Source organism: Papilio polytes, unplaced genomic scaffold, assembly GCF_000836215.1.
Source record: "Papilio polytes unplaced genomic scaffold, Ppol_1.0 DF824047.1, whole genome shotgun sequence".
NCBI classification, from domain to species: domain Eukaryota; kingdom Metazoa; phylum Arthropoda; class Insecta; order Lepidoptera; family Papilionidae; genus Papilio; species Papilio polytes.
Window position 1 is genome coordinate 2,052,786 of NW_013525157.1, and position 15,933 is coordinate 2,068,718.

Here is a 15,933-nt window from a genome sequence, read left to right on the forward strand (position 1 = left end):
AGCACTAACGTTCTGAGGTCGTTCTGTTAACGAATGTTGCAAAACAATCAAAATTTAATGCAACATTTAATAGCTTAGTAATATAATGAGCTATTCCTAAGAATCACGACTCTATGACCAACATCACGCTGCGAGTTCGTATTACGTATAGACGTCCCTTGTCTCTTACTCCGCGATGAGGTCGGAATGTTTTTGTACAAAGATTGTGAACACTGATAGCCGTATAACATAAGTGCAACGCCTTCGTAACGATCTCTTTGTCTTTGATATAATAGCGACGTGTGCTTGTTCGAGAGCTTAAAGTATCTGGCATTTAGTCCTCGTTCATGACTTACATTCTTCACTGAAGGAAACTTTTTTGTTATGATTATTTATAGGACCATATGTACAAATTGTCATATCCTTAGTATACTTGTCGTGATTTGAGGTTTTAGTTCATCATTGTGTTAATGTCGGCGTTAAGGGTCAAAACAAGAAGCGCGTTTGAACACTAGCGTTTACATCTAACGTAGTTATTCTAATTTTCAAAGTCAACTATCGACCCTCTCTTCCAAAGGATGTTTGTACGCACTGTGTATACAATCATTCAAGTTCCTTGTTAAAATTTGTAAAATATTTGAATCAATTCTTTACTTACTCGGTAGTATTTTTTACCGATATATGGTAATCGATGGGTTTTAATTCTAACTGTATATTAAATACTCGACGCGATTGCGCCGGCAATGGTCGAATCTTATTTTGTAATGCAAACCCACATTTGGACTTTCGTGCGCTAAAATAAATGAGAACGCGGAATAACTTAAAGCAAAGGCCGACAGCAAATCTGTTCGGAATATCAAATGAGGACTGTTGTAGACGCAAAGGTTGCGCCGGTCAAATGTTTGCCATTTAAGACAATTGTGGCCGTATTTAGTAGAGAATAGATGAAAAATAAGCTTTGAAAGTGCACATGAGTGGCATGTAACAACGAATGGGTGAGTGCAAATCGTTCAAAAGTGATATGTCGATGACGTGTTGTAGCATGTTAATATGTTTGCATGTATGCAAACATATTAACATAAATAATTGCTATTTTATATTTAAATTTTGTATCTTTGTCATTGAACTTGAGAACTAATAAAAATTCACAGTTGCAGTACCCTTACTTTGACCCCACATAGACTCTGACAATGATAGTGTTCACTTAGAACAGGGTATGATGATATGGAATAGGTTATTTCATTTAATTAGCGTTTAATACCTACAATGATGTAACTATGGTACATTTTGGTTAATATGAATCGAACCATGTTGAGTAGATATCAATTTCACGTATAGTTTGACTACTATATATTCAAATGTCGTATTAAATTCGTTGTACCGCGGGCTGTGGGCGACGCGATGCAAACCAAACTGATAAGAAATCTCAGAGACAACTTTATAGCGTAAATATGTGGTGAAAAATAAAACACGCATAACTTTGGTTACGGGAGCCAAAGACTTTCAATTCCAACGCAACTAGATAGAAATTTTTCACAATGTTAAAATTAATGTTATATTGATCAAAAGATTTGATCACCATTTGTACACTTTCTCTCAGAAGTACGAAGTATTGAAGTATCTACGAGTGCAGGATGACCTTGTCATCTATTTAGATTGTAATATGATCGTGAGCAAAAGTCATGTTGCATATGCAATTAGTTCGTTTCTATCACATGTTGAAAAATAAACTGATTTAACAGGTTTTTTGGTTAAGTTGGAAAATGATACAATAACCCAGACTGATAGTCATAATATGAGTAATATCTTGACTTTAACACGCAATATACAAATAAGTTTAAGAGTGATGCAAACAAGGATATTGTGATTCAACATTTTTTGAAAGTGTCAAGTTACGAAATATTACGTGTAAATGTTATTCAGAAAAGGACGAAGTCAATGCGTCAATTGGGTACCATTCAACATTAACATTTATTACCACAATTCATCAAATTTGATTGCTCTTTGGATTAGTAAAGTTATTTTCACTAGAACAATCTTTAAAACATGATTTAAAGTGTGTAAATTTCGTAGTCCAATGTCTAACAACTAGGTTTTCCATCTGCAGTGAAATTAAAACGTTAAAGGCAGGTAAAATAAAAAAGCACTTAATAGAATTCTCCCGCATCTCTGCAGTGCGCAGATCTCTTTAATCGGTCGAACTACTTCACCTACTTGCCAATGCGGAGTAGGCATTCAAAGAACAAACACCATTAGTAGGACTATACTAGCACCTTCTATTTGCTATCAGCAATTGTTTGAACTATTCATTACTACTCTGCCTTTTCCTAGCATGGCATTAAATTTTCTAATTGTTTTTTTTGTAATTATCGCGGTTTTTAAGTGATGGTGTATCTCAAATATAAGGTTCTATTACTGAAGAAGCTATGGCATTATCCTTTGTCTTAAGAAATAATGAACTTTACTTATCTTTAAGGTAATAAAACATTAGTAGAGTAAACAGCTACTTATTAAGCCAGCGCGTGCCATATTTCGACGGCATCATCACTTTCTTCAGGTGGGATCTTGGTCAAGCGCTAGAGTAACAGATATAAAAAAAAATACCAGACATGGACGCAACATCAAAAACAAAACTTCGTTCTCAAAACGAAAAGTAATTCGTCTCGACAATTTAGGCGTCATTAGCTATCAAATATTTAGAACGACCATCCAGTATCTATGCCGTGTAATTCGATGCTCACATTCTTTACATACTCAGAGATATCTGGTTACGATACAACGCTCGGTCTATGGATTGTACAAGTAATAACGTTCACGATTCGACCTACATTGCGGTATTTGAAAGAGACGCTTTGACCACAAGCGAAAACACGGGGCAATGTGATACATCTTTTTTTATCTCTTGAAACTATCGAATCGTAATTGATAGGTATATCATAGAACGATTGATCATTATCGTTCACTTTGTTGTGTTGTCCCAGAATAAAGGGAGGCGTGGCGAATGTGGATACACATTATAATGGACAGCTCAAGACAAGGTTTCTCGTATAAATATGCATCGTATAGACGAGGTGAACGGTTGTCTTTGCTCCGTCTCCGACTAACGGATCATCTATTCATTTCAAAATTTTCTCCTAACACATGCATCATTAGCTACATAATATTTTGTTTTAGAAAGCAAGTTATGACGCATTGTTGTTGTACATTAATTTTTATTACGATACTTATTTATACACTTAATACGTTTTCTATCACTACACATTACAATTAAATAACAATATTCATGTAATTTGCAAAATAACTGCTTTCAAGATTTTTAATTAATCACTTTCCTATGGAAGATTGAAGAAACTAAACGTCGTTTATTACTTTCTCTCGTTGCCAGTTTTATATCGATGTTTAGGATTGTAGTAACAAAACAATTCTCGTATTATTTAATAGTAGTTGATAGCCGTGAAGAATGAATGGGCAATTCATGTTAAAAACAAAAGCTTTATATTTTTCTACAATTCGCTTAAAGCCAATCATAATTCAAAACTCCATTTAGATTCTTATTACGAATTAATTATTTAAGATTTGAAATCGAATATGTGTGGGAAAGGCTTATATGATGCGTGGCAATTATAAATCAAACATGTTTGATATGAATCAGAAATGGTATCTCCATTAGATTTTTACTCCCGAGGACTTAAATGGAAAGCCTCGTTGGCAGCAATTAAGTTTTAACGAGCTAACGTCGATGCGACCTATTTTGATAAATAACAGGCGAGTCGTATAAATCAAACACAAGTACAACATGTGAAGTAAAACGATATGAAGTTTATCCTACAAGATCCTGTTGCGAATTACGTGCTTTGTGTACATAGTTGAAAGCGGTTACCGTTAGCTGTCTCGGAAAATATGACAGCGAGTATACTTATGACTTCTAGACATAAGTCTATAACAACGGACAGGCGTTGGACAAACACGAAATCCGCGTTGACATCTCCTTAACTGTTATGTGTCGTAATAATAATTTGAAGATATACTGAGAAGCCGTGGCTCAGACGCGCGACTGCGGTAACGGTACTGCGCCGGCGCGGCCCTGCACACTCCGGCTGCCATTCGATACATCTAATACTGTTATTAAATTTATGTCCGCACCTACTTATCTTAACGCACTTTCACCGTATGTGATGATCGCCAACATCGATCACTATACTATCGATACTCTCGGTCCGATGCGCTTAGCATATTTTAACACCCACATTAAGATATCGATGCGGCTATAAAGGCGTATTATTTTCGTATACTTTATGTTGACGGGAATGAAGATGTGTTCGAATAATAGTATATTACCTCAGTAAACATATATTACTTCTAATACAAGAGTCGTAGATTCTACGTTATGAATGAGCCGGCGCGACCACACAGCGTGAACCCACAGAATATTCTTATATGTAGTAAATGTGAACATTGTATGGTATATCTATATTAACCAAAATCTATTCGTTTATTAGTTGGAATTTGGTACAATCTTAAAACTAATATAATATGTTAAGCCTAAAAACAAACAGTTTTATAGTTATTGCGATCAAAGTTCAAGTGAATGCATACTTGTACTTACAAGACTTCTTCCAGTAAAAATATGACTATGTATACTTCGAAGCGCGACAGCTTAAACTGAAGAAAGCTCGCAAATTTTATAATAATGCGGTTGTAATCCCGGGAACTGGTATACGCGTTTCGAGTTGCATTCCATCGAGACGGAAGCGGAGAGTATCTCCTTGATCTTGTGCCCTATGAGTACGGAATGTATCGGCGTGTGTCGCAGTGGCTCAGGCCGCCGCACAATGGCACGTTCGACCTTGTTCGCACGCTCGTCCCACTCTCCGCTTATTGACTTGTCGTTCGCCCTGTTTCCGAGGGCTATAAGACATTAACACATTAAGGAAGTGTTACTCGATGCTTCCCGACCGAGGTCTGAATTTAAATAGTTGTTGCGGCAAATGTTCGAATGTGCAATGCAGTGTTTTTAATTGGATTCAAATCTATGTAATTAGACCAATTATAAGATAGGGAGTGTTGTAAATTAAAGACAAAATTTGCTGAGAATAATAAAGCGTTTGAAGGAAAATAGCTTCACTTGACAACTAAGTCATTGAATTTTTATTTTCGAGATATAAGCATATATTTACATATTGTATGATAAAGCGAACGCTTAGGGACTGAACAGCCACAGCTACATTAAGTAAAGACGTGTTAACTTGACACACATTATGATGCGTCTTTGTGTCGGTCCGTGGATTGTTTACCACTCTTACTAGATTTTTGTTATTATTTAATAATGCAATTACTACTAATTAGACTCGAAACAATCCCAGACAAGTTGTTCAATTTGTGTGCCTTTATAAAAAGTAATTTGTGAAAGTGTGCATATGTGTTCTTCCAATTTAAGTTCTACATCGTTGCTAAATTACATTTAGATCAGTTAAACTGTTTTGTAGACATGTAGTAACAAACATCCATTCTAACTTTCGCATTAACAAGTTCACTGGTTAACAGGCCGATATCGACCTGATGCCGTACATAAGCTAGTGCGGACGAAAAAAACTATGTCCCTCTCGCTAGTTCTAAACGATTATTTCAGGCATATACGTTACATTACATAAAATGTATACATTATGTTTCCACAATTATTAACGCAATTTAATCTATCCTAGTACTGGTGGGTCTAAAAAGACCTGTCACGCACTGACGGAAATAGCATTGGGGGTGCATTTCGGCCCGCCGCCGCACCAGGTGAAGAGTTATGACTTTACTTGCCGCAGTAAACCCGTTAATTTAGTTTAGTATGAAGTATGATAATATCATCATGTGTGTTATGTACCCCACTGGGAAACTTCTTATTTTATATATGAATCTCATTCGATAAAAAAAAATACTTCAATCTAACGATAACTAAAAAAAAAAAAAAAAATTGCAAAAACATTCACACGATCGTCTCTATGTAATTTAATATCAAGTTAGAGAAGGTATGTGCATTTTTGCACGTAATTTTTTAAACACGTCTTGTGGGGTCCTAATTGTAAGTCTAGAGTTTTAGGGACAAACTTTCGTTGAATAGGGTATTTGATAATTTAGGTATTAATATTGGGTAGATAGATGTAAATGTAAAATGTCATAATTACTTGTTACTCAGGCTTACGATAATACACTACACTCGTTATTTGTCTTTATGAAGAAACAAAAAATATGCACATACATTATTTTCCAGATCGGTGTTAATGACTCATGTTGTTGACACCACGAAAGCCTTTCACTGCTTTTATCAAACTAAATATAGACCATTTTTTAAGAAAAAATCTATCAATGCTTTTGTTTCCGTTTTATTTTCAATTGTTTATAAAAAAAACATATGCTATATGCACAGCAAAGCCACATAACTTTAGTTTGCTACTTACTAACCTAGTAATTTTTTGAGTTACTATACGTATATATGGTGTGGAATTAAAATATTCTACCGAAACTTAATATGCTACAAAAAGATACATTTTTTGTTACGAGCATTGCTTAACTCCACATGTTACTTAGTAAGTGCATTTAATCATTACTTATCGGTAAGTTCATGTATATGTTGCTCTCAAATAAGGTGCTGAGTGATATGTTTTTGCTTTGGAGCATTCCTCTGAGGTGGAGAATGTTATGTGCTTACTCAGGGTTGCCAGTTCATTTGTAATTTTATATAGCATTTTTTATGAATATACAAGTATATTATGTAATGTCTACCTTACCAATATATTTAGAAAATAATTAAACATTTTTTTTTCTTCCGCAGCCATTGATTAAGATTTCAATCAAATTGTTAATTTCCCAATAGCATTATTACTTAATTCATTGTTTATTTTCACATAGATTTGATTTAAAAAAAAGTAAATTTAAATTGTGCCCCAAGTAATAAATACGAATAAATATCGTTTATACATTCGTTATAATCATGTATAGTGTAATTAAAAATGTTAACATCTAATTAATATCTTACAATACTAATTTAAAAGAGAAATCCGATCAGTTGTAGTTTTTGAACGATCTTGAGACTTTCTACACATTAGTTAATTATGTAATATGATGTAAAGAAAGTTTGGACTCCTGTTTGAGTTGGCGTTTGACGGATGTCCGGGCTTCGCGGCGCGACGCTCGCTTTATTGCGGTTGAAAAATCACCAAAATGTACCGTAGAATAGCACATATAAAATGTACCATTTGAACTTGCCATTAACACAAAAAAATACAACAAATGTAACAACGAAACCTTTTAATTTAGTAACTTTTTATTGTAATCGTAAAGTATACATTTTAAAAGAATTAATGCCTACAACAGACGTTAAAACTTTTGGGCCATATTAAGCTCTAAAGCGTACATTGTCTCTGCCTGAACGAAAAGGATCTAGATTTTTTTAATATTTACTTAATGGTGATAACCCTATAGGCATGTAAGGAAGAAAGTCGCCGCCACGGGCGCTGCAAGGCTCTTGCGGCCAGTTCTGCGAAGTGTCGCGTCTCTAACGGGACCCCGTCCCCCGCGCCCTCCTCCCCCGCCCCTTCTTCTGCCGCCGCCCTCGCAGCCTCCGATATTTTATTACCTCGTTGTTTTTAACGATCGAGAACAACATTGTTTTAACGAGTCTACGTATGAAACTATCGACGATTTATTGTGCATAGATTGTAACCAATTAACATTTTATCTTGCGCCATTCTTATATTTTTTTTTCGTTTTGATTTCCTGTCTGTTATTTATAATCCATTTACCATTGGAATTATTAAAAAAAACACTCTTGAAAGTTATTTAGTAACTTAATAATTGAGTTCTTAAACCGACCTTTATTGCAATTACAGCATTGGGGAGCAAACCTGAAGCACTGCACAATAAATAACGATATTTTTTGCTTTCTTCCCCCACATCTGGATACAAGGCACAAAAATTCTTTAAAAATTCCCTCATCGCGTACAGAAGCATCGGAATTCGAGGTCTTCCTTTCATTTATCCAAATGAAAACAAAAATACCGTTTTAAAACATATTAAACGTTTTTGTACAAGATTAAAATAAATTCAGTAAGTGATGTCACCGTCGTTTCAGAAATTTTCATGTAAAATACGTGTAAATTTGAAAACTTTTTTATATTGCGTTATTTATAGATATGATATAAGCTGGCATTTCTAGTCGGTGGGAAGATGTGCGTGTAAAAAGAAAAAATAACCCTGTTTCATGATTGGCAGTCTGCACACATAAACCCATATATTCGATAAAGTAACTATTTATAGGTTACCGTGCACTAATAGGGAAGGTTGTGCTTGTTCACGATCAACGCTGTCAATGTATAAACGTGCACGTCAGATTATCGTAACCCGTTTTTCCAATCGATATTAATAGCGAGATTATTTTGACGAACAAAAACAGAATATAAACTAAAGCGGCACCGCATTAATATTTAACATGTCGACATAAAATCAACAAATCTGATTAACAGACGTTTTTGCGGGGATTAATATACGAGTATGTTGGAACTGTTATCTTGATGGTGGATTCAGACATGACGTTGGTAAAATATCATCGATGTATAGTATTAATTGTAGTTAACTCTTATTAAATGAGACAAGAACCTCGTATTTTTTTTTAAATAGTCATTCGTGTAGTATTAGTATGGAGAATGGAATCTTCGAAATTTCGAAACTAATATTAAAAAAAACCGTGCATGAGATTAATTTCATCAAATAAATGTTAAAAAAGTAAAATAAATGAGGTGAAAGTTTTGTAACGAAAAAAAAACAGCGTAAAAGTAACGGCCATAAACAGAGCTGTTAAGCGTCATTCTGCAAATCCTAGCATTGATTTGTAGTAAAGGTATACGATAATAATGACGTATTTTGTCAACACCATCATCATTGTCAACTCAAGGTCGTCCACTGCTTAATGCAGGCATTCCTCATCAATTGTTGCGATTCCCGGTTTGTCATGATATATTTACGATATTTCAATACATCCATATTCAAAGAATATATATATTTAGACATAGTAAATAGGCAAGTATATCGTTTATGTGGCGTATGATCGAACCGTAGTTGTGTACACAAACATAATTCCCACATTCCGCAGGACAGTCCCGGCGTGAGCTATCGCCTGATACTGCAATGCGGAAACAATTTAAGCGCCATTATATAACGCCCACCTCAAACTACCTTACACCAAGAAACCAATACGCCTGTTAGCCTGTCATGCACTTTGACAAAATAGAAGAAGGCTTAAGTTCCTGAAACTTGTAAATATTGTTAGTGACAAGCTGAAAAGTTACAAAATCAATTTGTAAGTAATACGCATGTGATTCAAACAAATAATGCATTAAAAGCTCAAAGCTTATCTTTAAGGAAGTTGTTAGTAAATAGTGCAGTTGCAAACGTAACGGCAAATAGCTTTTATGTAACTTGTTACTTGTACTTTGAACCACAGCTGAGTTGAGATTTGGAGTTTGATCCACTTAATTAAATCTAGATTTTTTCTTGAAATTCATTAGTTATTTATTTGCTTATGTTCATTTAAACATAGAGAACTTATAAGAAGCAACAGGAATAACAAAGTAGGATCATATTAAACACATTTGGTGTAAATCTTGTGAAATCGTATGAATTCATCGTTCACAAAGACCCATTTACAAAGTTTATTCATAATCTTGAATTACATTCGGATTTATTGAATTGGGAAGTGTAGTTTGTTGAAACGGATTTTGTAATCGGGTACGATGTAACCGAACACAAGCGTGAAGGTTTCCCGTGAGCGGTGTCGGGCCGGGGCGGGGGCGGGGTGAAGGCACGCGGAGTGCAGGGGGCGAGGAGTCACGACGCGGTTAACCTAGGTTAGGCCCCGATCCAACATGGCGACTTTCGCGGCAACTCGATTGCATTTTATTTATCCTTATTAAACAGAATTCTCTATTGCGATACTTTACCCATAAAAGGCATAATTCGTTGAAAATCACTTTAGCTTATTATGGCATTAATAAAATTTGCATGTCTAGCTGCAGCGATTAGGCAACACGCTTTGCGATGGCGAGGAATGCAGACTGTACATAAAACTGAGTTACGCTGACCTCTTTGTTCGCGAGTTTTCCTTAGCGATAAGTAAGCGAATATAAACTTACACGTATTATTTAGCTTGTTGATATTTAAACAAGGAAATATTCTTTGTACAAAAGTCACGGAATGAAAGGATAATATTTTGTTTTTGTATTTATGTTTCGGCTCACGGTTTCGCTTCATAAAAGAAGCTCATTGACTGCGAGTTTGCGAGGTCTCCGGTTACAAATTAAATGCAAGGCTCTAGCTGTGGTTTACTGAGCACTTCTCACTTCTTCATGTAATGGAATACCCGTTATATTGATAAAATCGATATTATATAAAGATACATTATTTAACTAGCTTTCTCCTTCGACTCCGTCAGCGTGGAATTAATAAAAAAAAAGTGAATAGCCTGTGTTCTTACAGGCTATGTTCTACATCTGAACCATATTTCAGCGAGACCCGTTCAACAGTTTAGGCTACAATCTCTAACAAACTTTCGTATTTATAATATTAGTAAGAAGGTTGTTTAAAAAACCGTAATAAGTGTATTAATTTACAGTTTCGCGTATTTTTCAATAAATTAATTTACACGTGTGTCAATAAATCATTTATATTGAAACGTGAGAGGCTTTCAAGTAACCTAGTGAAACACTTAGAGACAGTAATTAGTACTAATAAAGTATCGGCCAATAAATTATAAGTGTTCCAAAAAAATACATAGACTTCGGACCGTCATGTCTCAGTCGGTCCGGTGTTATACATTTCAAGTATATAAATAAAATGGAATTCAGACCTCGTTGGAATATCAATAACATTCTGAATCTAGTCATTAGCTGTTTGTGTGGACCGTGACATTTACGAAATGAACCTCGACAACTCGTTCTTGATTTTATTTGAAATCTGTGCTTAAAAATTATTTATTAAATGTAAATGAAATAAACGATCGTCTTTTTAAGTAATAATATTAATTTCCAGTCGTAAAATTCTACAGATAGAAGTGCATTTAACCTGAAGGCAAAATTCATAGTTTCTTCAACTTGTCTTTTTTAAGATGTATCACTGCTTTTTGTGTGATGAAATCGTGAGTAGAATATCTGAAATAGATAAAATAAAAATTTACTGTGTTTATATTATAATATGTTCAAACGTGTAAATGTATGTATACAAGGAACAAGTTATATGAATCTGTAATAATTGTACAATACTTACATATTCACTTCACCACATCCCGCCAATGATGGTTTGGTGCTACTTGGACAGCCTGCTCCAGTGAAGATAGTTACTAAAGATTCTAAAAAAAAAACAGGAAAAACCATTAAATATATAATAGAAAAAATCAACTTAATTGTAAATATTTACCTCGCTGTCTATTTAATAAGTATAAGTACATAAAGTACAGGCTACTCATACATCTGGCTAGAAATATAAAATAATATACATAAAAATAATATAAAAATAAAATAGAGAGACAACGACAGATTGATGATGATTTTTAGTTCTCGTACCTATATCCAATTTTTTCGTTTCAATTGAAGAAAAACAAAATAGACTTACTTACGTCGCCCTGCGGTCTCTTACTTTCCTCTCTCGGTGGTTCTCTACATCTCTGCTGTGGGAACCCGTAGGACGTCACAAAGAAGAAGCAAATCAAAATGGCTGCCGTCAATCCTGTCATGCTGATTATTAATTTAGCCTCAGTTTGCAGACCGAATGGAGGAATCGAGTCATTCCATTCCTTTAAATACACAGAGTTAATTGTAATTTTAGCAAAATATCACATTATAAAGAATAATAACCGCAAACTTAAAGGAAAACATCATATTTAGATATGAAACATGTCATTAGCCGTGTTATTCGTGTAATAACTACGTATAATGACTTATTATCCCGAAACAACGATATAACGTATTTATTTTACGTGTTTACTTTTTACTAAAAAACACATGTTTTAATATTGAGGAAGTGTTAGTGCAAAACCTCACCACATATAACCAGAGAGGGCAGATGTCAAATGTTGCTAAAACATCCTTTAACACTGTGTATCAAAAACATTTTACTAAAATTACAATACTTCGATATAATTCTAATATTTTTATTACAGAATATTACTTAAACAAGTAACAATCTTACCTAAATTACTGACTAACATTTAAGTGTAAAAAAAATGAGTCAGCGGAACCATTTTTCACGGGCGAGTCAAGTAAATTATTATTTAGCAACAAGATAATCAATTAAGCAACTTTATGGACGTTGCAATTGCTGAAGAGATATCGAGTAGATAAACTATTTGAATTCCTCTTTGGCATTTCTCAACAAACGGCCTGATACGACGTTCATTTTGATTCGCCGGTCAGATCTAGGTTCTCGCATGACCGAGAAATCAAATAAAGGTTGAAGTTACTTTAAATGGATACGATTTGGTTTACAGTTACGAATTCCATTTATTTATTGACGGTGCAACTATAAATCTAACTAAACGCACGTTTGATGATTTGTTTAGAAAGTTGTTTAATAATATCTCAAAGATATCAATAAATAACAGTTCAGGTAACCAAAATGACAACATTTTTTAGTTTGACAAATGTAATACCATGTGAGCCTAAACGATGTCACTCAAAGTTGTATCCACCAGGCTATCATAATTTAATTGCGGATTAACTTAATATAATGTTATCCTACAATAAATATGTATAAATAAGTTTCGTGAAAAAATGTATTGCACGAATTATGTTTATATTCGAATGCATGCACGATTATTTCGATCATTGAATGTGTTAAATCGATTACCGGCCAAATGTTTCGTAGTAGTTATTTGCAATATGCGTATGTAGGTTACTATCAATTTCGATGACTTCACGGAAAAATTGTAAACTCTTGTGTAGCAATAGATGTTAGGCAGTTAGCTAGTTCAACGATCTCGTGTACAATTCTCCACGGCGGCCGCGGACTTTGAGCGAGCATTGCAAACATTCGACGACCCAAATTGTCCAGCGCTCGAAGTATCCGGGTCGTCGGTTCGATTCCCGCATCGCAACGAAACTTTGTATGGTCAGACCGTGTTTGTTCTCTCTAGGGATATTTGAGATTCGATTTGTTTGTTATAACGGCGATCGACAACTATGAATATATTTTCAACATCATAAATGTCTCTAATTTTATAAGTCCTGTATATATTTGAGACAAGTTTTAAATAAGTATGTTGAATAGTAGGTAATATCTACAACATGATGTTAAATAAAATGACCGCATGTTACATAGCAGGTTATTGTTTGTCCAATTATAGTTGACTTGCCTTACTGAAATGGTGTTGAAAACGTGACTCACTTTACGATTTCAGTCTTTACTTACACGTCGCCTGACATTTGAGTTCAACGCCTTCTACATCTCAAATAAGATAAGAGAAGTAAATAGAGACAATAATATAAATGTAATATGGACAATAAACCTTTTGTATTCCTATGTACAGAATGATATGAAATCATAATAATTCCTCAATTATTTTAATCTGTCAATGTAAATGTGTAAGTGTAAATGAAGATTCAGTTAACAGAAAAGTTGAACCTAAAGTATTGGTATGGTTTACACTAGCTATACTGATACGAATAAGTGAATAAGTTAACTTTATACGAGTACAAGTTACATAATATTCAAATAAAAGTAAACAAAAGTTTGTTATTTAAGCCACCTGTCCGATTAGAGGGCGTGTCGAGCGCCATTTGTGACTTTACTAGCACTTCCCTATTTCCGGTGGCCGTGAAGACATCGCTGTTTACTTCCTGAGCGTTATCAACTGTTACCTGTCGCTATTATTTGTTGAGTTTACGTTGCCATTTTATATGGGCAGGTGTATATTATCTGTTGCAGTTATCAGCTTTAGTTTTTTATTTACTTTTTTCACACAAATATCAAAGAGTTTCTCATTTGTGTTTATTATTGGTTTTTAAATTAGTGAAAGCTAATTGTCTTTTTTTTTGTTTCAGGAAAAGCGTAAAGAAAGATGAAACGAAAACTCGAAAATCTTCGTTTGAAAGAAACTTTTGGGAAGGTACAGTTATGCTTTTGATATACTGTTGTTATTTATTTTTATGGTAACTTACACTGAAATAGATATTATACTAATCTCTGTATATCATATATCTCACTAACTAAAAGATATAAGTTATTAATGTACTAAATCTTTTATATCACAAAATATACGCTTAGTGAAAATGCTCTACTTAGATAAATGCTAATACGAATATCTTCATATTCTACTGAACACTAAAAGGATTCTGGCTTACTTAAAAAGCACAGTAACGAGTCACGTAACCTAAAGAATGTGTTGCTGACAATTCTATTTTTAAAAGCGTTAAGGCCGAAATTTCTTTCTTGATCAAGACAAAAATAAAGCCGTTATAACTGCACAGTTATTATCTTCTTCCAATTTCGGAATCTCCGGATGGAAACCTGGTCGGAAGGTATCAATGACATTCTTTCGATGGCCCAAACGATGAATCATTGACCACAGTTTCGACAAACGCTTACCACCAGTTTAAATATCTTCTGTCCATTCATACAAAGCGATACGAAATACAATTTCAATTATTATAGCCTTTATGCAGAAATAAATTGTGTCAATGAACTTGTAAATCCAATTAAAAAATTATACAAAGTTTTAAAAGATAGTAAGACTATCGACATTCTAAGACAAATCGCCGTGTTGGAGTCCTCATTCTAAATAATTTATTGGCATTTTATGCCGATCGTAATAATATAGAGCACATCAGTACTAAAGAGACAGCTCTACACCATTTATATGCATCAAGAACTTGTTTTGAATGTCGATTAAAGAATTGCAAAATTATGCAGAGGTATGTAAATTTGTCGATAGGTTACGTGGTTTTGTTAGAGAAACTTTATTTTTATTGCATTCCACCGGAGCTCGTATAACTACATAAGTTTATGAATCCTTGTTGGCTTGGATTCGTGAAAGTGCACCTTGCGTCTGCGCAGCCCCGCGCCTGCTCGCCTCGCCGCCGCCGCCGTCACACCTGTTCATTGCAAATGTAATGCGGCTTTGAATCTGAACTAGTGCATTTATATTGAACGTATGCTAATATTAAAGTTTGTAATATACTGTTACACTTATTAAAGTACATGCTGAGATAAACATTATTAGTAATGATTATATAGGAGTCCATCGTGTTCCTTTTTGCAATACATAATTTTTTTCGTAAATGCATCGTTTGAGCTTATTGTATTAAAACTATAATTTGATTATCGGGAAAAGTTAGTCACAAATGTGAAGTATATGAATTTTTCTTTACTTTGCTTATCATATGTCAGTTATTCTATTTGTTACATCATTCATTTACACAACTAAAATGGAATGCAAAAATAAAAATAACAACGGCATATGGTTGGCTTGACCTCTAAAATGGCGATGACCACACCACCTGTTATAACTTAGAAATATTGGACAAAAGCATTAGAATTGACCAAACTCTAATAAGCATCCATCCATTCGTTTAAACTCTCGCATTTATAATAGTAAGATTGTTATAAAAGATTATTTTATAACTTAATCATGAATCAATTAACTTAAGAATGACTCAATACGCATTCGCATATGCGTAATAACAGGTCGAGGAAGATGCTAATATTGTTTTAAATTTGCAATTGAACGAAACAAAAATATTAATTTAATATCATATTCGCAAAAGCATTTCCAGCCGGACAAAATCTGTAATTCAAGTGGGACGAGAACACAAGAGAGCCGAGCATTTCGATGTGCTAAAGCCACTTATCCGGCTACTGTTTGAAATTGAAGTCGTGGTATTTCCTTGAAGTCCTAACAAAAAGCGCTTTAAATCTGGACATCGG

General features: G+C 34.2%; 1 protein-coding gene across 1 annotated transcript in view; it reads left to right on the forward strand.

The window, feature by feature from the left end:
* LOC106100586 overlaps positions 1 to 15,933 on the forward strand; it is a 39,829-nt gene that overhangs the window by 14,588 nt on the left and 9,308 nt on the right. The window contains exon 3 of the mRNA XM_013279484.1: positions 14,052 to 14,116. Within this exon, the coding sequence (XP_013134938.1) occupies positions 14,052 to 14,116 (65 nt within the window). The remainder of the gene's footprint in view (positions 1 to 14,051; positions 14,117 to 15,933) is intronic.